Consider the following 26,089-nt stretch of genomic DNA (forward strand, 5'->3'; position numbering starts at 1 on the left):
AGAGCACAGTAGAGTGTGCAGCGGTGTACTGCCACGTATAAGGTACACCATTGTGACAACAGTGTATTAGAGCGTTTCAGGGTGTACTAGAGTGTACTGAAGTGTAGAATGTTTCAGATCGTACAACAGTTTACTACAGAGTAACAACTACCTTCATTGCGAGGAATAATATTTAGACACTATACAGATAAGTTCTTTATATGTCTGAAGTATCAAATATGATGGAACGTTACTACTGCAGCTTTCAACAGAAGCCAGATACCGGCAATTTTTATATACGATAGGAGCAGATACCCTGCAATAGGGATATAGCTGGAGCCCACTCACACCGCCACAAAATAGAAAACGGATTCTTTTATGATATAATATTTATTACTATATTTACAAACATCATATGTACAGAAACAAACAAACTGTACATGTTTAGCCGTGTATAATGGATGTGAGAGGTGTATGTAATCACGTCTCGTGGTGAGGAGGGAACTGTTTGGGTAGGAATGATGGTTCCACCGAGACAAAACATAGTGTACGTCGGGATACAGCATGGCACATTAACAGCTCGTTGTGGATAAAGGATGGAATACTAAATAATGAAACACGGTATGTTTAACCACAGACCATGATAATCTCAGGGATATTACCTGTGAGGACAGAACATGGTATGTTTAACCACAGACCATGATAATCTCAGGGATATTACCTGTGAGGTTTAACCACACAGAACATGGTATGTTTAACCACAGACCATGATAATCTCAGGGATATTACCTGTGAGGACAGAACATGGTATGTTTAACCACAGACCATGATAATCTCAGGGATATTACCTGTGAGGACAGAACATGGTATGTTTAACCACAGACCATGATAATCTCAGGGATATTACCTGTGAGGACAGAACATGGTATGTTAAACCACAGACCATGATAATCTCAGGGATATTACCTGTGAGGACAGAACATGGTATGTTTAACCACAGACCATGATAATCTCAGGGATATTACCTGTGAGGACAGAACATGGTATGTTTAACCACAGACCATGATAATCTCAGGGATATTACCTGTGAGGACAGAACATGGTATGTTAAACCACAGACCATGATAATCTCAGGGATATTACCTGTGAGGACAGAACATGGTATGTTTAACCACAGACCATGATAATCTCAGGGATATTACCTGTGAGGACAGAACATGGTATGTTTAACCACAGACCATGATAATCTCAGGGATATTACCTGTGAGGACAGAACATGGTATGTTAAACCACAGACCATGATAATCTCAGGGATATTACCTGTGAGGACAGAACATGGTATGTTTAACCACAGACCATGATAATCTCAGGGATATTACCTGTGAGGACAGAACATGGTATGTTTAACCACAGACCATGATAATCTCAGGGATATTACCTGTGAGGACAGAACATGGTATGTTTAACCACAGACCATGATAATCTCAGGGATATTACCTGTGAGGACAGAACATGGTATGTTAAAGAGTTTAAGGTGATATATTCAAAGACAGAACATGTTATCTTTAAAGGTTAGAATATGTTGTCTTAAATAATAGACATTGTATCTTTATACATACATCATTGTGTTTAAGACAGAGCATGCTATGTATAAGGTTAGAATACGTTGTCTTAAATAATGAGGCATGATATCTTAACGAATACATCATGATATCTTAACGAATACATCATGATATCTTAAACATAGGTGTTATCGTAAGGGATATACCATCTTGAAGGATATCACATGGTGTATGTTTGTTTGTATCCTGGCTATATATCGACATGGATGCATACCAAACGTCATGGCATTGCCAACCAAACACCACAAAGTAAGTATACCCTGCCCTATGACGGTCTATGATGGAATAATGAAGTAGAACTGGTCAGCACAGCAGGTTGCAGGTTCATGGGCACTTGTATTACACATCCCATATTACAATCACCCTCTTGATCATATACATGTACACATCAACAGACACTCTCTTTAAAGCCCTCTGTAACATACACCGCGTTCATATATATAAATATTATATACAGATTAAAGCTGGGACGTATTCATCTTATCGTAGGAAACAATCTAGGGGGTCACCATGGTCTCCACATTGACGCTGTTGACTGCTGACCAGCAACGTGACAATTCTGCGGCAGTGGCTGGCCGTTGCTGGTGATGACGTTCCCAATAGGAAGTTGCAGTTTGTTCTGAGCTTGACTGGGCACTTGGATTGACTGCATGCTAGTCGGAATGGCACTCGTAGAAGTGATTCCTGCAATTGGAATATTGGAGAGTCTGTACACGGGATACGGAACGGTTCCTTGAGCTACACTTCCGCCTAACATGTTTACATTGCATGATGGGTACATTTCCGGAAGTGGATGGACAGAAGTTGGCTGACCGAAGTGTATTTTTGGAATGGTGGGTGGGTTCACAATATTTGGTGTTGACGCCGAGTCCAGGAGTATTAAAATGTCACCTCCGCACACAAGCTTGATAGGGCCAGACACCTGTTGCAGAGTTGCCTGCTTCACCGGAGACGTCTCCGGGCTGGACTGTTGTAGTAGAGGCGTCACATAGGCCGTGTTCTGGACCGGAAGTCGCTCCTCCTGTTTAATGACATCTACGGGGGTCGTTGATTTAGCAATATCAGGCGAAGATGGTTCACTGGCTGATGGTGGATCACTCTCGTCGTCCGACTTCTCCCATTTTATGCCCTCCATGGGTTCAACAGACTGGGCTTTCTCCTGTAGTTTGTCCTGGCAGTGGGTGGTGATCTTGTCCCGAATGTCATGGGTGATGTTATTGTGTGTTTCAAGGAACTGCATGACTTCCTTCACACACTTCTCGTACCCGGCCACATACTGCTGTTGGATTCCGGGACTGGGCACACGGGAAGCACCATCTGCACAAAGAAATTCAGAGTAAAACACTAGCGAAGACCAAAACATAAAACATGTACATCCGTTTTGTCCATCCTCACCTTTATTTCACACACTGACACATTCCAACACACTCACATTCTCTTTCACACTCAGGGGGCGGTGAGGTAGCCTTCGTCACGTGGTAGTCCCGGGTTCAATTCCCCACATGGGTGTAATGTGTGAACCCTATTTCTGGTGTCCCCCGCCGTGATATTGCTGGAATATTGCTAAAAACGGCACACTACCATACTCACTCACCACACACACTCACAAACATTCCCTCTCTCACAAACACAATAACCAGTGATATTAATTATTTCAGCAGCTCATGATTTCTATATTTAGCGACTGAAAACAGACTATAAAAAGACATAACTGTTTTCTCAATAATGTCCTGCCATCACAATTCACAAGGATGAACCTACACAGCACACCCCAAACCCACTAAACACCCAAGAGGGGTAGGGCATTATCAAATGCAGTGTTTTGGAGTACCTTGTATGACATCACTGTTTGTTAGCAAGTTCAACACAGTTGTGAAGCTTTTATCTTGTCGCACTAATCCCTGTCAAACTCCACAAGAAATCCTTTGTGGACAGCAAGATAAGCACAATACACGTTGTATGCAAGGTAACACTCGAGCCCTTGAACATATCTTGGCCGTGTCAGACTAAGGCCATTAGGCATTTTTAAGGTGACCATTATGTGGTTTATCCTGTGTCCACCATCTTGGTCAATGCTCCAGTTAAGCCAGGGATTACCTGTTGGCAGGTGGGTTCACGATGTCCAGAGATTAATAACACCGCTGGGTCTGGCAAGTGCGAGTCCCCATTATTGGATGTATGTAAATGTTTTGTATTACTGTGTAAAGTGCAATATGGGTACAGTTTGTGAGACTGTGGATTTCCCATGTGCTTGGTTTTGTTTCTTATTTTTCTATTTTTTTATACATTTATTTTTTAATTTATATTAGGTGTTTTAGAGAGGGGTCTTTTAATTTATCTTTGATTGATTGATTAAATGATTGATTTGTTGATTGATTGGTTGATGAAAGCAGATCGTTGCATTCCCATACAGCCACTGCCTACAACACGGGTACCATACTAAACCGTCGCCCTGAACACTGTGGAATATGGAGAATCTCCTGTACGCGGTAACTTGAGTCAAACACAACGCACCCGTATCTTGATCTCTACATTCCTTCAACTACCCAGTGACACAAGATCAACATCCTACCCCATGAGGTCCTGTAATGTTAGAACAATTCAAATCTCCCTTCTTTCAATTTTGCCAAATATATCTTATCAATCGATTGTTCATTTCCGTCTGTTAATCACTTAAAACCAACATTTAAAATTCAAATTCCTTTACGCTCTTCTCTAAACCTTCGGCTCGGTTTACAAGTCACATATGTTCTTGCTGTGGCTTCTGAGGTCAGAATTGTTCGCTATTCATCCCCTCTCTCTAAGCCAACACTGACGGGCGCCAATCGCTTCCAGATCCTCTGAGATTAATTTTTAGTTGTAAATATCTCACCCTAGGTTAGCTTCTAGTTGGCGTGGTATCTACGTTTTCAAATATACCCTAAACCGCATGTGCCCTCTACTGGTTGCCATTGCGAGTTGCTAAGATGCTATCGAGTGAGGATTTACTAGTATTACCCGCTAATCCGCCTTCCCCTAAACCGGCGTTCTGAGGAGGAGGCTAATGATTTAATTTTACTTTATCGCAGATAATTTGTTGAAGGCTTGGCGTCGTTTTTCACTGGTATAAGTGTTCTCTCTTTGGTCAGCAGGATCATGTCACCGTGGCTAGGGCTCTGCGATATCTTTACAAGGAGGAGACCAGGCGAGACGAACAAAAGCAGGGTCTTTAGGCAGGGCCTTTGTGATCTACTCTTGTCCCGTGTTCTTATCACGAACGAATACAATGAGAATATAGGTAGAATTGGCCACTCGCCGCGATTAGAAGGACAGGATTGTGGAAATACGTTACATTGAATCTATTTAGAATACAGTGATACGGCAGTATCCCACTAACCAGATGCTCAACATAACAAACATTGCCGTATTCTATACACAAGCTTCACAATACATCACTCGGACATAAGTTCACATTTTGTCTTCATAAACTTTCATATTATATCTCAAACAGCCACACAAAGAGTGTGACCCGTATGTCATGATGAACATATGAAACACGATCCAACTAATATGTTTATTGTCCAATCTCACGTTGAGCCAGAAATGATCATAAATCATATCCCTAAAGCATTCAGTGGTATGTTTGAACATTGTTAATGACAATATATTGAAATGGCCCCTCGACCCGCCCCTCGCCAGCTGAAGGCATCACGATGCTATCTACTTGTGTGTTCACTGCAGAATAGCTTTTCTATCACAGCAAGTGGTAATATCGTATCCATAAGTACGGGATAAGGGTGACACTTTGAAAAGTGACGAAGTACCATTTTGTTGACAGTTAGCTGATTGATACTGACAAAGTGTTATCTATCAAACAACAAATACCCTGACGAGTGCGTGTTTCAAAACCGTGTGAAAAAACTTGTTGCCAATGCATGAAGCCAGGCGTGAAATAGCACCGGGACCAACATGGATTGGCGCAGCAGGGGGCGGACAAAATGGAAACTTACATGCTTTTGACAGTGATCAATTTCTGTTGACCTGTTTTCTGAGGCATGTTTGACAGATAACGTTACACATAATTTGATCGATTTGGGTTTCGCTAAGCAATAGGTATTTTGTTCCCCGTCGTGATGCGACGCCCGATAAGGAAGTATTACTCGACGATGCATGTATCGGACCTATGCATGTTAAAATTTCTTATTAACCGAATTATTGAGATGGACAGACTCGTGGGAAAGGGAGGATCTTCTCAAATACCTGACCTTGAAGGATTTGGTACATGCAGAATAACCATTTAAAACGTTTCTGGAAATTATGCATCATATTGATATTTAACTGATATACTTTATACAATTCAAATAATCTAATAATAATTGATCTACTGTTTCTCTGAAATTAACGACAGAATGTAATATTGTTTTTTTCTCTGTTTCATAGAAAATATCTTATTTTATGTTAAAGCAGTGTATGGTCTTAGCTTGGCTTGTCGATTACGGATAGTTGTGAGTGGTCTGAGCGTGTGGCGACGTGTGGGTGAGCGTCCCGCTGTAGTCCCCGTGCCTACACACGCACTATATAGATCACTGAACATTCCTTCGTCCACAGCAACAGGTTAAACACCACCACTCTACAATTAATCGCGTCTCTCGACATCCCTGTCTGAGAGTTTGGTTGGTTTAATTTACACGAGGACAAACCAACCTGGACACCGAGTTGTCCAATACAACAGTTGTAATTTGAAGGGGGACTTACGCTCACCTGGTTGTAATCCGTTTTCCTGATCTCATTAAATACAGATCCACGTGTAGAAAGCTTCCCCACTGTGACTATCTCCCTTTAATAGAATTCCGAAAGACCATCGAATTCTTTTGGTTTTCGTAAGAACTAAAATTGAATCTGTTGCCACGCGCATTGAGGGAACATCCATTGTGTTCTGTTCAAGAAAGGAATAATTCCAGTTACGGCTTTTTCTGATCCTTGATTGTAGAGAGAGAAGTTTCCATGCTACAATTAATCCTCAAGTTATATTCGATTTTCTTATCACGTTGAAATATCTAGGATGGATAAATCTATCGAAACGCATTAACTGAGGCAGCAAATAAGCATGCCATGGACATTTACCATGACTCTTTGCTGATTTTACACGGTATTTCAATCAAGTGACATAAAATAACATAACTACGCGGGGGAAATAATCACCTTAAGAATGCTTCTAAAGGGTTATATTTTTCAAAACTTAATTTGACATAAAACGCATTTAATGTTAATTTTATTCAAACATAATATAATACACCACTGTCCATGGGCAGCTTGGGCATCTTACCAATAAGGTTACTCAATCTAAAACCTGGTTATGTTTAAGCGGATACAACTTCATTTTCCGTAGCAAAATCGTCATTGAACCAATTTTTTAAATACAAAATTACACCTTGCACTTTTAGAAATGAGTGTTGGTTAAATAGACATAATTAAACTTTAGAACAGTTCTTTCAGCTTTCCATAACATACACAAACAATATACGGATCCTTCCTATTGCGCTTAATTTTAGTCTGGTGTATGCAAGCACATGGAATGACAAGACACACGTATATTTCTTAGATAGCGTGCTAAAGTCGTGCAGTGTACATGTCTTGTATCATTGAATCTTTAGTCACAGTGCCGCACGCCAGTATCTGTCTTAGTAGGACCTGATTAAGCCCTGACATGGGACTGCGAGAGTGTGTAGCAGTATGTATTGATGTGGGCTAGGGAGAGGGTGGGCCAGCTAGTTGCCCGTGGGATGTCTAGTCTCGTACCAGCAGGTACTGTCGTCTCTACGTCGGCACGGTGGTATACATCAAAGGGCCCATCTGGTCTGAGCTAGACATGACAAATCAGTCCTGAAGTGCAACGGTAGGTTAGACTTACACACGCACATGGTATTACATTCTCCCAGATAACAGTAGTTCAGTGGTCACCGTAACACTTCATGTAAGAGGACACACTGCCTCACCGTGGGGTCAGTGGGTAGGAATGCTATGCAGTCTTCACTTCGAAAGGTTATAGAATTGTCATGTGTTATATTTGATTAAAAACTATTCTTTTCACTCTTTCGTGTTTCTGTTACTTAAACATCCGGTCACATAAAACAGTAATGTGATCCTACCCTGGGGTAGTGTATAGTAGTGGTATGGTGTCATGTATGGCTATATCTCTGTATGCATGGTGTCATTATGACTATATCTCTGTATGTATGGTGTCATGTATGACTATACCTCTGTATGTATGGTGTCATGTATGGCTATATCTCTGTATGTATGGTGTCATGTATGACTATATCTCTGTATGTATGGTGTCATGTATGACTATACCTCTGTATGTATGGTGTCATGTATGACTATATCTCTGTATGCATGGTGTCATGTATGACTATATATGTATGACTATATCTCTGTATGTATGGTGTCATGTATGACTATATCTCTGTATGTATGGTGTCATGTATGACTATACCTCTGTATGTATGGTGTCATGTATGGCTATATCTCTGTATGCATGGTGTCATGTATGACTATACCTCTGTATGTATGGTGTCATGTATGACTATACCTCTGTATGTATGGTGTCATGTATGGCTATATCTCTGTATGTATGGTGTCATGTATGACTATACCTCTGTATGTATGGTGTCATGTATGACTATATCTCTGTATGCATGGTGTCATGTATGACTATATCTCTGTATGTATGGTGTCATGTATGAATATATCTGTATGCATGGTGTCATGTATGACAATATCTCTGTATGCACATGGTGTCATGTATGGTTATATCTCTGTATGTATGGTGTCGTGTATGACTATATCTCTGTATGTATGGTGTCACATATGACTACATATCTCTAATGTATGGTGTCACATATGACTATATCTCTGTATGCATGGTGTCATGTATGACTATATCTCTGTATGCATGGTGTCATGTATGACTATACCTCTGTATGTATGGTGTCATGTATGACTATATCTCTGTATGCATGGTGTCATGTATGACTATATCTCTGTATGCATGGTGTCATGTATGACTATATCTCTGTATGCATGGTGTCATGTATGACTATATCTCTGTATGTATGGTGTCACATATGACTACATATCTCTAATGTATGGTGTCACATATGACTATATCTCTGTATGCATGGTGTCATGTATGACTATATCTCTGTATGCATGGTGTCATGTATGACTATATCTCTGTATGCATGGTGTCATGTATGACTATATCTCTGTATGCATGGTGTCATGTATGACTATACCTCTGTATGTATGGTGTCATGTATGACTATATCTCTGTATGCATGGTGTCATGTATGACTATATCTCTGTATGCATGGTGTCATGTATGACTATATCTCTGTATGCATGGTGTCATGTATGACTATATCTCTGTATGCATGGTGTCATGTATGACTATATCTCTGTATGTATGGTGTCATGTATGGATATATCTGTATGCATGGTGTCATGTATGACAATATCTCTGTATGCACATGGTGTCAAGTATGGCTATATCTCTCTATGTATGGTTTCACATATGACTATATCTCTCTATGTATGGTGTCATGTATGCCTATATCTCTGTATGTATGGTTTCACATATGACTATATCTCTCTATGTATGGTGTCACATATGACTATATCTCTCTATGTATGGTGTCAAGTATGGCTATATCTCTGTATGTATGGTGTCACATATGACTATATCTCTGTATGTATGGTGTCATGTATGCCTATATCTCCCTATGTGTGGTGTCACGTATGACTATATCTCTGTATGTATGGTGTCATGTATGACTATATCTCTGTATGTATGGTGTCACATATGACTATATCTCTGTATGTATGGTGTCACATATGACTATATCTCTGTATTCATGGTGTCATGTATGACTATACCTCTGTATTCATGGTGTCATGTATGGATATATCTGTCTATGTATGGTGTCACGTATGACCATATCTCTGTATGTATGGTGTCATGGCCTATATCTCTCTATGTATGGTGTCACGTATGACCATATCTCTCTATGTATGGTGTCATGGCCTATATCTCTCTATGTATTGAGTCAAGTTATGACCTTATCTCCGCACACTCTGTATTTTGTGTCAGCTGTATATATGAGACGATATGGACCAGTCATCAGGTACGACAGGGAATCGTTGAGACACACCTACACCCAGGCTACTTGGGCATGAAGCTGACATATCATCCCGTATAATATGTTCAGAGAATTACCATGTGTGATATCAAACTAGCCAGTCACAGTGCTGGTGTAAACGATAGCACTCAGAGTATAGGTTCCAATTACAATGGTTTAGTTTGAAATGAAATTTTGTCTTACATGTGACAATGCCAGTAGGTAACTCCAGTATGTGGTATATATCATGGGATTCAGCCTCTCTGTGAGCGTAGGAACATTACCCTCTACAAACATCTACACATTTCAGTCGGACATTCCACGACGTCGGGCACGGGGTAAACGTCAGGAGAGGCGTCAATTACTTCATCTGGTCGTCAGCCCTGTCGGGGTTGATATTCCACATTAACAAATCCCCCTGACAATTGATAAATCAGCTTGAAATATTATCCCTCGGTTATTTTCGTTAAGCACTGGGTTAATTTATAAAAGTCAGGATTCATGATAATATATTTATGTCGTACAAAGTGACGGTTACCGTGGCGACTAAAGTAAATACGGTGCTCGGCGGGTGGCACTATAGAACCTCTATGCGTCGCCATTACAGTAGCAAATCACCTATGTTACGGGTCACGTGAGTTAATCTCCTGGTGCTGTGATATATGCGTAAGATGATGTACTTAAAGTGGGGAGCGTCTTCATCACTATGGGGGTGCGGCCTCACAACAATGCTTACTCCGTACAGTAACGACCCAGAGGTCTCTTGTGTCACGTGATCTGATACAGGTTATGTTGGGGTCCCAGCTCGAATCACTGGTCAGAATAGGATTACCATTGTGAGTGAGTGAGTGAGTGAGTGAGTGAGTTTTTAATGTTCTAGAACTGTATTTAATATTTTTAAAATAAAAATGAGAAACACAGATGACCCGATAAAAGATCTCTGCAACAGCCAGTAAAGCCCCACACCCTTGACCGAACACAGATAGTTGTCTCGTGTCAACAGATCTCATACCACACGAAAAAAGGAGATAATGGCGTAACACTAGAAGCACCGAACTTAAATTATTAGTTTACTGAGGGTACATAAACGTCCTAAAACAACAAACACCTATGAAAAGAAGGATTCTACTAAGTCTTGGATTAGCAACTCAAAACCGATCGATGTCAAACAGCGAAAGCGGTAATCCCAGTTGGAGACTTGGAAGTGTGTTGGCCTGTCGGTAGAGGCGGGCGGGCTACTGGTCAGAGTCTACCGGACAGTGACCTGTACCAGTATATACTGACCACTGCATATAGTACCATGGTAACTAACACAGAAATATACTAGTCAACGACGGGATTGGGTGAGTGAGTGAATACTTCTTAACACACCTTCAACAACTGCAGTACAGCTATTGCCGGTGGCAGCAACGGGTGGGAGTGATAGTCGTTTGTGACTTATTGGTGGTGACAGTGTTTTTATGCGCAGTCAACATGAGATGTTAATCAATTAATGAAAACATTACTTCCTCTGATTCTGATGAGCCTATCGCATTCAGATCGAAATGTCAATTTAACGGTTAACACTGGCAAAGAAGTGTGTGCAGATTGTTAAAGTAAATCATGCATCAAGACTTTAGAACGTCACGGGAACAACGGATAGTTGCTCCTCCGTGACGACATGTTGACTGAGCACGTGAGGCATCATCATCATCATCATCATCATCATCAACTAAAACCGCCCACCTGGAGGGACAGTCACACTTTCAGTATGTTACCGATGTGTAGCCTATGACATATATGACAAGTACTTGTATGTCATTTAATCAAATACTGATATACAAATCGTAAATTAACATGTAACCTGCGTGTATATGCTACATATTGAATTACATACATGTAAAATATTAATAGATCACCTACTGACATATGCAACCCAGTGATATATGTTACATATGAGTACTTAACATAGATATACATATTACATACTGATATATAGCGTACGTACAATGTAACCTACAGATATGTGTTACATACCGATATGTAACCTACGTATAAGTTTACATGGTGACATGTTTTATCTCAGCATCGTCCAATCATTTGTCTGTCAACATATATCAACTCAATGATGCATTGGTATTTCTGGTTTCCACACACGCCGTCACCCAGCGTCTTCATGTTGTGGCTGAATGCCATCTGAAATATTCAGTTACAGCCGAGAGTAACAGGCATGCAGAGAGGTGACACACATGGGCATCATTGATGTGAATCTGGGAGCATCATTATTTCCAGCATCTGTCACGACTGTACACGTCTAGACGCGGCTGCACATACCGTAAACAGCCTGGATGGAGAACCTACTCGGGTGTATGTATATTACAATAGTGTTGTTTACAGCGACACGAGGGTCAACACACTAAGCACGATTGATTGGCGACCCATGAAATTAACAAACCTGTATGTTATTATTCCGATGTTTCCGTGTGTTGGTTGTGACAAGGATGTACATAATTAGGTAGATAAATGCAGGGCCTGTACACCGTACTACGTCAAACCACCGTCAGGCTTAGCTGGGTGGATGTCAACAGGGGAACACAGCGGGAGAATGTAGCTGGTAACAATACGCTACATATGAAAAGAAATTCACCAGTCTCCAACACACCAAACTTAGAGATCCGGCCGCTGTAGGTTTATTGAAGATCTAGGCTATCACAGTGATTAACTGCTTTTAGCGCGGTCAGTATCGCTAAATATACTTCAGTCAATACTGTACACATGCATACACTTACGTCAGACTGTCCATGTTTTATAATCTTGACCACGAGCAAAGGTTTGCCTACACTCATACATGTCTATGATTGAAAAAACTTAACACTTTTTCATTCCTGCTGAATTGAAACTAGGTACGTATTTGAAATGAGGTTGTGTTTGCCGTTGGTTGCCTGAAGCACTGAACTTCTATTATTTGTTCGAATTCAGTTTATCTTTGATTTTAACCAAGTATGGATGGCTTGTGGTGTTTTATACTCAGTCTGTAATAATCCAGCTACATCACGAGTGTGCAAATATTCGAGGCCATGGCAGCAAACCAGAGGTTGATAGCCTGAACACAATATTTTGTTTTGCGGTTGGCAATCTGACAAAATTGCAAACTGCCTGATCACGAAAGCATGTTTCGATATTTACATTGCAACAGAAAAACAGGTGTGGGACAAAAGTAAAATATCTCAGATGCCAGACTTAACAAACTCCACCTGAGCCATAATATTTGATATACCGACGGCGTATTGTGGTGTGGCTGTTTCCGCGTTGTACCAACACTACAAGCACCCTGGAGATCGTATAACGATGGTCCAGTCTCGTGTTATATATATACTTGGTATCGGCTTTCATCAAACATAATTTACTGTTTCAACATTGGTGATCGAGTGGACGTCATTACTGGACACTGTCATCCCTTGTCGGTATGTTCCCACGACATCAGTGACACAGCCTGTCTGCAAACAGGGAACGCCCTCTCGGGATATGTACAAAGAGGAATTCTGAGAAGGTGTCTTCTTGACCACTGGGCATTGTTTATTGCTATCAGGTGAAGGGTTAAGCCACCGGGCACACGCGAATATTCGAATTAATGTGGTCAGTGCCGACCTGAGCACCTGTACATGTGACCATTGATGGTTGGTCAGTTGGAGACGGACAATAGTTGGTCCGTAGCCAGGGCAGGGGTTAAATGACTGGCATCGTGGATAAATCGCCAAGAATAAGCGAGTAATCCATTCTCTTAAATCAAACTAGCACCGCATTGCAAGTGCGTCTTCTTCACGTAGTGCAGGGCTATTTCGCTTGATTTAAGAACTATTTTCTTCTACCAAATACCAAATGACAACTGATGTCAGAAAACCACTTTCTCCCTCTGCCTGATCCCTGACCCCTGAGGGGCTTGAAAACGGAAGCATAGGCCATAGCGTGGACACGCGTTCTTCAACAACTGGCAGTCCCATGCAGTGTGATGCTCCGCATCTTTGAGTGCCTGCCATGTCGCACAATTAGCACTGCTGTACCTACCTACCCACCTACCTATCTATATGTAGCTAGCTACCTACCTACCCATCTACCTATCTACCTACCTACCTACCTACCTACCCACCTACCTATCTACCTACCTACCTACCTATCTATCTATCTACCTACCTACCTACCTACCTACCTATCTACCTACCCACCTACCCACCCATCTATCTACCTAGCTACCTACCTACCTACCCGACTACCTATCTACCTACCAACATACCCAATTACCAACCTATCTACCTACCCACTGAATAGAACATGATTTATTTTCACTTCGTTGTGTTTTCCCTATAATACGTCAGTGTTGGTAGAATCGTTTGGGTATTTACGACAAAAGAGGGAAACATCGCATCCCTTGCCTGTGTAGTGTGTTTACTCAAACCTTAATCATTCTCAAAGAAAACACCATACAATGTCTGTGTAGTAACATATAACTGGAATATGATCTTTATATTATGAACTTGATCTCTGTATCTACCCAGCCAGCCAGCCAGCCAGCCACATGTATATATGTGTGCGAGTGTGCATTGGGTTATCGTCGCAGTGAAAGTAACATGAGACAAACATTTCATAAACGTCCTGTTCCATTCAAATATCACACTGTTATCATTCACTGTCCGATATATAATTATGCTTTCATGAAGATTTTGAGGTGTTTTAAAATTACAAATTGACACAAACTTAAGTAATGTTTAAAGTAGAAGTGCTGATGGACAGGGCCGTGGGCACTTATATCCATCTTCATGGACCGGATCTGTGGACCATACCACACCACCAGGGCCACAGTTGTCCTCACGTCAGCCCCCTGACCCTGTTAACCCCAATTAAACGACCCTCAGACCGTTAATAATGACTTAAATCCAACATATTACATTAAGTCTGTGAGTAATACAACCATCGCTGTCATTTAAAAACAAGACAAAGGTGTCAAAATAAACCCATTACGTTGTGGAGTGGATCTCGACTCGTGTCGGGCTGGGGTAAGTGTGGCAGGCTCTGTTCACTCGCCCGGGGGTCACAGATTAGCCCAGGGGTGGTCAGTTCTAAACAATGGCTGGAATGTCTCATGCACCCGTGCTGGTGACTTAGTGGACATCACACTGGACAATGCAGAACATACAGCACATGGCTATGGACGAAATATACTCATGCCAATAATGGTTGTTATTGGAGACGGGGTGTGGGGTGTGTGTGGGTTTGGGGTGGGGAGGGGGGTGACAACCATTATTGGCTTGAGTATATGTACTTTACCGCGGCCACTTCTCCAGTAGCAGCAGCACATCTGACATGGCGACCACGCACTGAGAATATAGGGCAGGTAATTAGTGTCTTGCACACCTCCACGCTGATCCGTGTGGTCATGTGAATAAGTGATATATTCCGGTACATAACGACACACTGCATGTATACGATGGACAGGCGGAAGATACACACACACTGTTACAACGGCACAGCCCGGCACAGTGTTTGTTACAATAATACATAACCACCATTGCATTCCCACGCCAGTTACAGTAGACATATTGTCTGAGCTTATATTTATAGAGGCCCTGACAATTACGTCCAAATGTTTATAAGTATGTGGCCTCCTCCTCACAGATAGTATGATAGTACTTGAGATTTATAAGTATTAGTAGGAGGTCACGTCCTCCAGTAATGGTCGTCCCGATGCCGCATCTGTGAGGCCTATGAATGATGAGGCTTCCAGACAGATCACATCTAAATGTAAATTATGTATAGTTGGTAGGTATTGTCCCGAACAAGGGGGTGCTACATATACGTGTCTGGGAGACGGGGGCAAACGAGGAGGGTGCGTGGCAGGGTGGGGAATGGTGGCGGCTGGCTACAGGGCTAGGGTAGTGGATGTTTTGGGGGACAACCGAGTAAGGCATGCACGACATACACATCTTCTATTTTGTAGTCATCACTTTTATCTTAGTACTCACCGTCAGCGACAGCGCGAGTCTTCTTGATGTAGTCCACCGTCATTTCCAAAATGTCAGCCTTTTCAAGCTTGCTGGGTCTTGGGCCCTGCACATGACAAATAGATATACATTTACTGATGACTGTCATCAGAGTTGCAAGTTAGAAATACATATATATTTACTGAAGACTATCACCAGAGTTGCAAGTAGCATATACATATATATTTACTGAGGACTATCACCAGAGTTGCAAGTAACAAATAAATATAATATGCTGATGACTATAAGCAGAGTGTCATTGGTAAATATTTCTAAAACAAAATAATGATATTGAACCAAACTCCCACTAATTTTGGAATAAGCATAGACACGTGTCAAACATATTACCCCAAGCTTTAAGTGATGGGCTGGATATGAATATGAAAGCTTATAGTAGGCAAGGGTGAATTGTCAAAATCAGACTTCATATAAAAGGACTTGTCAGGTAGTTATTCAACCCAGATACGGCAGTTTAGACAATATTACTAGTAAAGTTATCAGTGTACTGCCCTTTGACTGTAGTTGAGTGCTGTATATAAACTCATCCCCAGCCCCGACCAACTTGGACCACTATATCAACAATATTAACATTCACTCATTCCCAAAGTGGTAAACAGAACCTAGTGTGTCTGGTAGTTGTGTTTCAGGTTTACTAGAGAACTTGGAATATCTTGCAAGAAGCATGAAATGGAATGCCAGACATCTACTTTGTGACTTCACCTTCTATGAGACGACTTTATGGGAATAGTTTGCAGGATGCGGCTTGAACAGCTTATGGTATTGTTTCCTGTAGAAATGCCCGGCACTTATCTAGAAGCTCCGGAACTCGATCGCTACACTTACAGCAATAACCGGTCTCAGCAGACGTGTGTAAGCTCCACGAATTGATTTAGTGAAACAGTAACTTTGGAATTATTCTGTAGTGAAATCAAAGATGGCGGATTAATTTTCATCCGACGAGTTATCTTTCTTTGTTGTCCCCCATTCTCTCCTATAAACGTCTGTAGTGACACGTCCTAGCGTCTCGTCGTGAAATAAACCATTAATTTAGCCACATGTATTGTTGATTTCTGACTTGGCTTTCTTGTGACTCTTCTGTGTTTGGCGATGTCTGTTTTGACGCATGACAGAAGACATTTACCTACCAGTACACGAACAAAAATAAATTAAATTATTGGAGTGCTACACATAGATATTACAACAGGCTGTCAAACAAGATTCTACCCCAAGGTGACCTCTGCTCCAAAACTTGGAAAGTGAAAGCTTATGGATGAGTTTATTAATGATAAATCCTTTCACACACGGGAAAGAGTTTAAACAATAAGCTGGTAAAAAGAACAATGTCATGAAATCACTGCAAAGCGGTTACAGTTTAAAATGGCCCCTAACACTTATTGATATAATGAAAACATATACACAAACTATCACCGACTGATTGGCCACAGACATTATATTGTGTTATGCTTAAGGCGTGATGACAATTATATCATTCACTTGCAAATTACATTAAGTCATATTGTTGATAAACAGACTCAACATTCTCCATCTCATGACAGACAGCAAATAATAAACATTATGACACAGTTAATCCTACTTCCCTTCCATTCAGTGAAAACATTCCTTCGTCAAGTCTCCTTTACGTGGGATATGATAAGAACCGCCCATTATAATACCTTTTCTCTGTTATGCTAATTGTGATTTACAGTAATCACGGCATGTACGTGCTCTTTGTCATGTTCTAATACCACTGACAAGCCAGACGCTGTCTCACCAAGCTACAGATTCGCTTTACTTTCATCTTTCTTCAACATTATGAATGACGGTAGATTCACGATTTAAGAATTTGGATTCATGGCTTTGAAAGCGACCAAGCTAGAAATGAATTAATATGTTTGTATATGTTTATGATTTATACATCAATTATAAGCATTCTGTTTTCGTTCAACACTCGAACCCGTGAAGGTCCGGGTAAGAATGAACCTTCAGTAACCCATGCTGGTCGTAAGAGGCGTCTTACGGGATCGGGTGGTCAGGCTCGCTTCCTTGGTTGACACTTGTCATCCGTTCCCCATTGCGCGGATTGTATGGTCCAGACACCGATCATTTACAGACCGCCTCCATATAACTGGAATATTGCTAGGTGCGGCGTAAAACTGAACTCAGTCACTCACTCACTCAACACTCGATATGTGCTGGAGAGGGTAGCGTATCGATATTTTGAAGTTTGTAGGGAACCTAGGAACAGAAGGACGTAAGACCCACTGAGGTAAAGGCGGGGTGTACAGTTACTAACAAGAAAACCCCCAGTTGTCACAATGTTTGGAACTAACGTAATACAGTGATCTACAGATGTAATGAATATTGACGACAGTGTCTGGAGACTCCAAGGTTCGTGGAGGTCAACCTCTGGACAAGTTGCCTACAGTGTTGGTTGACGTCATGACTACCCCTGCCGCTATACTCTACCCCATACCACGCCAGGGATGTTTGTGTTTGGCCTCAAGCGAAATTTGTCACAAATACTGACGCTGTTTAAAATTACGGATGCACTCAATGTATTCCATGTTGTTGATGAATTCTGAGGGTTAAAACAATGACAGTATCAGCGGACTAACGCATGAGCTCAGTTAATACAAACGATCAATTTCTGAGAAGAACAAACAGCTCATTTTCAGAAGCACTGCAGATTTTCTGCAACAAACATAAATTGTTGGTACAAGATTGACATTGGACCATGCAACCGTATGTCCACCAAAAGAGATTGATAAATGTCGCCTAATGTTCAGATTGAGATCTCGCCATTTCGATATTCGCACCAAATCATAATTAGTACAATATTCCTCCAAAGCATTATTTCCGTTCTGGCTGTACAGTCGAAGACACCGTTCTTTCTCATATGTAGTAAAATGCAAATCCATGACCTTACCATTTTCAGTTTTTTTGTCGTACACATTGGCAGCTGAACAGATGATATCCGGAAAACAAGAATTGCATGATCGATATTTTCCTATAACACTACTAAACACTGTTCCTAAAAGTCAATCATAATAGGTGATAATAAATTTCGATTAAATTATTACAACTTTTCATCAATACACATGGCGCTAGTTGCCACGGAGAGCACAGTAAACACCTGTTGATCAGGTGGATGCCCTGGAAACACGTGCTTGGGATGAACATGCTAACGGTAAATGTAGCGAATCTGCTCGATCTACAGTATTTATAATTGCCTGCAATATTTTATGTTAAACATGTGCGTTATACCCAGGGCCCCTTCCCACAAAACTATCTTAGTGCTCAAACTTTCGCGTGTCTATGTTGAAGAAATACCCAAACTTTGTTAAGGGAGCCTAAAACTCGGACTAAATACCCGTATGATAGCACCAAGTTGTATACTATGTAGCCATATGTTAACAGCCATGCAGGCTTTGGTGTAAACCCGGAATACACATAATTATGTTAACATTAATAGTTTGACCACTAAATCTGGTAAATCCAGTTCTTGGTCTATGAACCGATAACCTGACATCCATAGATTGGTCTGTATATAAATCTGTTAACAACCAGTACTAGATCAAAGTAGCCATAAATTGGCATCTTTATATTGGTCTGTATATAAATCTGTTAAAGTCCTGTTCTAGGTCTATGCAGAATAAACTGACATCCATAGATGGACTTCTGTATACATCTGTTAACGTCCTGTTCTAGGTCAATGCAGAATAAACTGACATCCATAGATTGACTTCTACATAAATCTGTTAACGTCCTGTTCTAGGTCAATGTAGCCATAAACTGACATCCATAGATGGACTTGTATATAAATCTGTTAACGTCCTGTTCTAGGTCTATGCAGAATAAACTGACATCCATAGATTGGTCTGTATATAAATATGTTAACGTCCTGTTATAGGTCTATGTAGCCATAAACTGACATCCATAGATTGGTCTGTATATAAATATGTTAACGTCCTGTTCTAGGTCTATGTACCGATAAACTGACATCCATAGATGGACTTCTGTATTAATCTGTTAACGTCCTGTTCTAGGTCTATGTAGCCATAAACTGACATCCATAGATTGGTCTGTATATAAATCTGTTAACGTCCTGTTCTAGGTCTATGTACTGATAAACTGACATCCATAGATTGACTTCTGTATAAATCTGTTAACGTCCGATCCTGTTCTAGGTCTATGTAGCCATAAACTGACATCCATAGATTGGTCTGTATATAAATATGTTAAGGTCCTGTTCTAGGTCTATGTACCGATAAACTGACATCCATAGATTGACTTCTGTATAAATATGTTAACGTCCTGTTCCAGGTCTATGTAGCCATAAACTGACATCCATAGATGGGCTTGTATATAAATCTGTTAACGTCCTGTTCTAGGTCTATGTAGCCATAAACTGATATCCATAGATTGACTTCTGTATAAATCTGTTAACGTCCTGTTCTAGGTCAATGGAGCAATAAACTGACATCCATAGATTGACTTCTGTATAAATCTGTTAACGTCCTGTTCTAGGTCTATGTACCGATAAACCGACATCCATAGATTGACTTCTGTATAAATCTGTTAACGTCCTGTTCTAGGTCTATGTACCGATAAACTGACATCCATAGATTGACTTCTGTATAAATCTGTTAACGTCCTGTTCTAGGTCAATGCAGAATAAACTGACATCCATAGATGGACTTCTGTATACATCTGTTAACGTCCTGTTCTAGGTCTATGTACCGATAAACTGACATCCATAGATTGACTTCTGTTTAAATCTTTTAACGTCCTGTTCTAAGTCTATGTACCGATAAAATGACATCCATAGATTGACTTCTGTATATAAATCTGTTAACGTCCTGTTCTAGGTCTATGTAGCCATAAACTGACATCCATAGATGGACTTCTGTATAAATCTGTTAACGTCCTGTTCTAGGTCTATGTAGCCATAAACTGACATCCATAGATTGACTTCTGTATCAATCTGTTAACGTCCTGTTCTAGGTCTATGTACCGATAAACCGACATCCATAGATTGACTTCTGTATAAATCTGTTAACGTCCTGTTCTAGGTCTATGTACCGATAAACTGACATCCATAGATTGACTTCTGTATAAATCTGTTAACGTCCTGTTCTAGGTCTATGTACCGATAAACTGATATCCATAGATTGACTTCTGTATAAATCTGCTAACGTCCTGTTCTAGGTCTATGTAGCCATAAACCGACATCCATAGATGGACTTCTGTATAAATCTGTTAACGTCCTGTTCTAGGTCTATGTACCGATAAACCGACATCCATAGATTGACTTCTGTATAAATCTGTTAACGTCCTGTTCTAGGTCTATGTACCGATAAACTGACATCCATAGATTGACTTCTGTATAAATCTGTTAACGTCCTGTTCTAGGTCTATGTACCGATAAACTGATATCCATAGATTGACTTCTGTATAAATCTGCTAACGTCCTGTTCTAGGTCTATGTAGCCATAAACCGATTGGCCTGTATATAAACATGCCGCCATCCAATCCTTGTTCTCCGCACACAGCTACTCACATCCTGTGTTTAAATGTTAGACAAACTTGTGCGTTTCACCTGTACTCAAGATATTAGCCCCGTATCCACCCAGCGCTTGAAACTATGCATCCATACAACCTATTGAACTTCAAGTAAACTATGTACCTCCAGATTGTATTACCAGTTAAATCTCCTACTCTCCTGTAGATTGGAACAGGCACATATATAACCATGGCCCTTGAAAATGGAAAGATCAGCGCAATAATCTAGGTAATTTCCTAGCCTCAGAAATTCCAATAAAACACCATTTCGGATTAGTGTTAGATCCCCTGTATTTTATATTAGCCCTATCCGTCATCTCTATCATTTGAATTGCTTGAAAAAATGTCCAAAAAGTATAATAAAACCCATGCTCTTATCACGATGGCGGGAAACTGCACGCGATAGGCAAACTTGCGTGTAATTCTCGAGACCTCTCGATAGAAATAGGTGCCCTTTATCGTTGACCCATGTGACCTTCGATTCAAACAGTCACCAATTGACACATAGGGCAATTAATATGTTTTATATTGGCCCACTGGGTATGTCAAAATGGGAACCAGGCGTTCAAACTGAGTAACAGATGTGGCCGCACGCTATGATGGGTTTAAAAAAAGGCCTAGTTCCTTTAACTAGTCGCTCACGACCCGTAACTTGTCTCAAAGGTGCAAGAAGTTGCACGAAAGCCTAGAAAATACCTAAGATTTAGAAGAGACGGGTGATAAATTTGCTCAGGGATTGGACTTTTCTTTAAGGCCACCTGGGCATATGTGACCAGACAGGGTTTCCTTTAAGGGATGGTTGCTTTGACGGACCCTTCGCGTTAATTAAAGAAAGACATTTTTCTGCAGCCTGCACGTGCTTGTTTTCCTATGGCACACGACGACCTTCAGTCTTTGCGCTGTCGACGCACCCTCTAATTAATGTTGAGAACCTGCGATCAACACGTGTATCTGGGCCTGAAGTGATGTGAAGATGCGAGACGCATCATCTACTGAAACCATTATTCTAATTACCATTTACGACCAACACACCTTAACATATTTTAACTATGTGTTCGAGACAACCGGGAAAGCGACAGGTCTACCTCGAGTTAAAATTGCAATAAACATGATTTGCAAAGACTTAGCTGAGAGTTCAACACAATCAACAGGCTTGGGCTGTAAGTCCTATGTCTGCATAGCTCGTTGTTTGGACGGCTAACAAATAGGTAATACAGTCCCGATTCCTTCTCGTGTGATTGCAGTTTTGATTTGATCGCATATTCCATCACTCTGTCATTATTATGGAGGTCCTATTCTTCTAGGATTCTTTGCGGAAACCTTCGCTTTATTCCCAGTAAAATTAATTTCTGTCCACAATATCAATACAGTTGGAGACATCTGACAGTAGATGTAATCTGTTGTGACTGTTTGAAATACCTTCAGCCATTAATTATCAATCTGCTCTTCATGATTTCTTCTTCTCAATGAATACAGACAGGGGAGCAGACGACAGTTGTTTACTGGACTAGCGGAACTAACAACAAATAGTGCGGAACAATACGTCAATTAATCGCATCTCCAGGGGATTTTTTTCTTCATGACAGTTACATGCTACATTGAAACCTACAAAACCGGTATATCACTCCGGCATCGCTACACAATTTACCCCCAAGGAAGCAGACGACTTTGGCGGAGTGATACAAAAGATTGATATCGACATGTGACAAGTGAAATCCATCCGCCGATGGCGATGACAATTTAGTACGATTAGATAGGCGGGGCTTCATTGTGCTTGGTATTGTTAAATAAATATTTGCAAATGTTTTGGGGACCAGTGTATCTGACATCCTCTCTTGACAGTGACAGGAGATGCAGACGATACGGACCTGAATGCATCCTCCGCCCTAAGAAAGCATTGCAGGGCTTTACATACATCATATGTTATCTAATGGGTCTCTGCTAGTTTGCCAAGGACCCCAATCAGACTGTGGCATAACCTGGGGTTGTTTGGAAGTTGTTCTCAGTCTGATTACAATCTCAAACGTTGGCGAGTCTACATATTGCCTGATTCTTTTAGTTCTAGTAATTTGCTGTCAACTGACAATTCCCCTACACTGTGGAGATGTGTATATTGAACTAGTTACTGAAATGAATATATATCTTACATATATATCTCATTCGACAGTACTGCGTTTACAACATAGCTTTCGTGTAAACATGCAGCCGCAATGATTTGTTTCGATCGGCATTACAATAAGACTCTGAAACTGTTAGCATCACTTCCATTAAGACATAGGTTAGATTTGGACCCTTGGGGTTTTAAAATATGCTGATTGCTAGACACGTGAGATTGGTGATGGTTTTCGTCTGTTTGTAGAGTTTGCTCCCTGGGAGACAGTTCGTCCGACTGAACATTAGGACCAGCTTGGTGATGAGTGATCACACAGACAAGCAGGCTGCGTTCCTACGTATATACGTATCAGTGTAACGACAGATCTACGTTACTACGTTACGTAGAGACGTGACCTATCCTCTAAACGGCTTCAAAAGCAAGGACGTAATAGAGTGAACTGCCTCTACCACAGACCGCGAGATAGGCCTATACAGCTAGGGACGGATTACATCAGAGATTACCGACTTAACACATGTAGTGAAATTTTATTATTTCTCCCTTAAAACTAGCCGCCGTCTCTGATGAAGAGGTGTGGAGACGTTGTACTGTTATCTTTAAAATTGTCATCATTTATTCGCCGTCGCGAACATAAAATGATGAAATGGGATGCTGATATGAAAAGAAAATATTTATGGGATTTTGCGCATTCCATAATTATAATTATCAACAAGAGTGTTTCCCACAACGTTTGAAGCAGAACGTTAATATATGCATTCATCTCATTACAAATGGTTTGTGCCATTCTACTTTAATCTCCCGTTTATTGCAATGTAATAAAGTTTATGTTCAGTCTGCCCAATCTGCAAGTCAAAACGGAAGCTGTATGGCAAATTGCCACCAATGACATTACCTGTATTCAATCTCCACATGTTAAGTAAGCCCTAATGTGTAAAATGGATAAAATCCGATTTTATTGTTTAAATCGTTCACTGATATGTGTGATCATTGTGTGAGACCGCTAAAGTTGGGCTGTTTAAGCTATGGCATGTAGAGTTTTAAAAAGGAAATATTAGATCTGATAAAAAAACATTATTGTGAAATGTAAAATGATTATTTACATATGAAACATCAAAGTAAATCTATTTGTCATCAAACAGATTCTCGTGACGTATATTTTCATTCGTGTAAAGGAGCTAGCCATGCTGAATGACCCCTGACTGTGCTGGTCAATGTGTCGCCCTGACGTACCTCTGTAGTGGTAGCTTTCAACACCAGCGACTGAAGCTGGGACAGGCATTCGTTGATCCGGGCTCTCCGTCGCTTCTCGATTAGAGGCTTGTTGTGCTGAAAACAAAATCATGCAATTGACACAATCACATCGTGAACACAGTTGACACACATACCCTATCAGTACAAACGGCAGAAGTACCAATATTAACATGACAAATACCACCCTGTCGAATGTTAGAGAGAAGTAAAGTACATTGAAACTTGTCATAGAACACCCGGTGTCATGTACCTAGAGCCGGTCTATCTCTCCGCCCCCACCCGACCCCCATGTATCCGTACAAGTAGCACGTACAGATTCAGCATCCACGCTCCCCACCCCCGATGTATATTGCTCTGTTGGTTAATTTGGAAGACACAGTTGACAAATGAGACCCATACTTCAGCCATCCGTCATCTCGACCGGTGTGACATCAACGACATACTTCCCCGGGTAATCATAGCTATGTTATTGAAGGGGGACACATGAATCACTGCACCTATCATGGGGGACATGAAACATCATAGGCATGGCATAATGACAGGTGACAAATTGACATGTTCATCAGACGCCTGTAGATTATCCGAGACAGTAGATATCCCTGCTAAGTGACGACACTATAACTACAGTCAGCTCTTTGCCCTGTGGCTGGGAACTTTATATCTTATGTTTAAAACATTCGTCATTTCCAGCAGGGACACATTGAACGTCACCAGGGGGAGTGTTCGGTTGTCAACCCAGGTCATGCCGAATGGTTTCTGACTGCGAAGTGAGAGTTTGTTACTGCGATCTCAGATTACAGGAAGCATACAGGCAGATATATAAATATGCTTCGGAATGGGCACTATCGTCTTTGTATTGGGTGAGGTAAATTGTTGGTCAAGATATGTCGATTCTGAATTACGTCATGTGAGCAAGTACACCAAATGCACATCAAAGCTGGCGTCAATTACTAGTAATGGCAATATGGAAATAATACAATCCACACATGCAAGTGATCACATTACACTAGACATATCACACATTCACAAATACGGGTATACAAAGAATCACTATGAAACTAGACAAGTACATGTATACACGAAAGGGATTAGAAACACACTATAGAAATCGTACGTCCAGGTGATCACTATATGACACGAGACAAACTGATTACTATAAAACGAGACATGTGCATACGTTATCAGTTTGACGTTTGACAACTCATATGTACAAGTGACCACGGTGACACTATAAAACTCATACGTACAAGTGACCACTGTGACACTAGACAACTCATATGTAAAGTGACCACTGTGACACTAGACAACTCATACGTGCAAGTGACCACTGTGACACTAGACAACTCATACATACAAGTGACCACTGTGACACTAGACAACTCATACATA

The 26,089-nt window shown here is 40.8% G+C and overlaps 1 protein-coding gene across 1 annotated transcript in view; it reads right to left on the reverse strand.

The window, feature by feature from the left end:
• Positions 1–724: 724 nt before the first annotated feature.
• The window catches only part of LOC124273350 (transcription factor HES-1-B-like), a 31,585-nt gene continuing 6,220 nt past the window's right edge, over positions 725–26,089 (reverse strand). The window contains exons 2-4 of the mRNA XM_046708587.1: positions 24,680–24,775; positions 15,757–15,841; positions 725–2,918 (exon numbers count right to left, since the gene is read on the reverse strand). Coding sequence (XP_046564543.1) covers positions 2,107–2,918; positions 15,757–15,841; positions 24,680–24,775 — 993 coding nt within the window. The 3' untranslated portion in view covers positions 725–2,106. The remainder of the gene's footprint in view (positions 2,919–15,756; positions 15,842–24,679; positions 24,776–26,089) is intronic.

The sequence above is a fragment of the Haliotis rubra genome, unplaced genomic scaffold (genome assembly GCF_003918875.1).
Source record: "Haliotis rubra isolate DU_JTF1 unplaced genomic scaffold, ASM391887v1 Scf18, whole genome shotgun sequence".
Classification (NCBI taxonomy): domain Eukaryota; kingdom Metazoa; phylum Mollusca; class Gastropoda; order Lepetellida; family Haliotidae; genus Haliotis; species Haliotis rubra.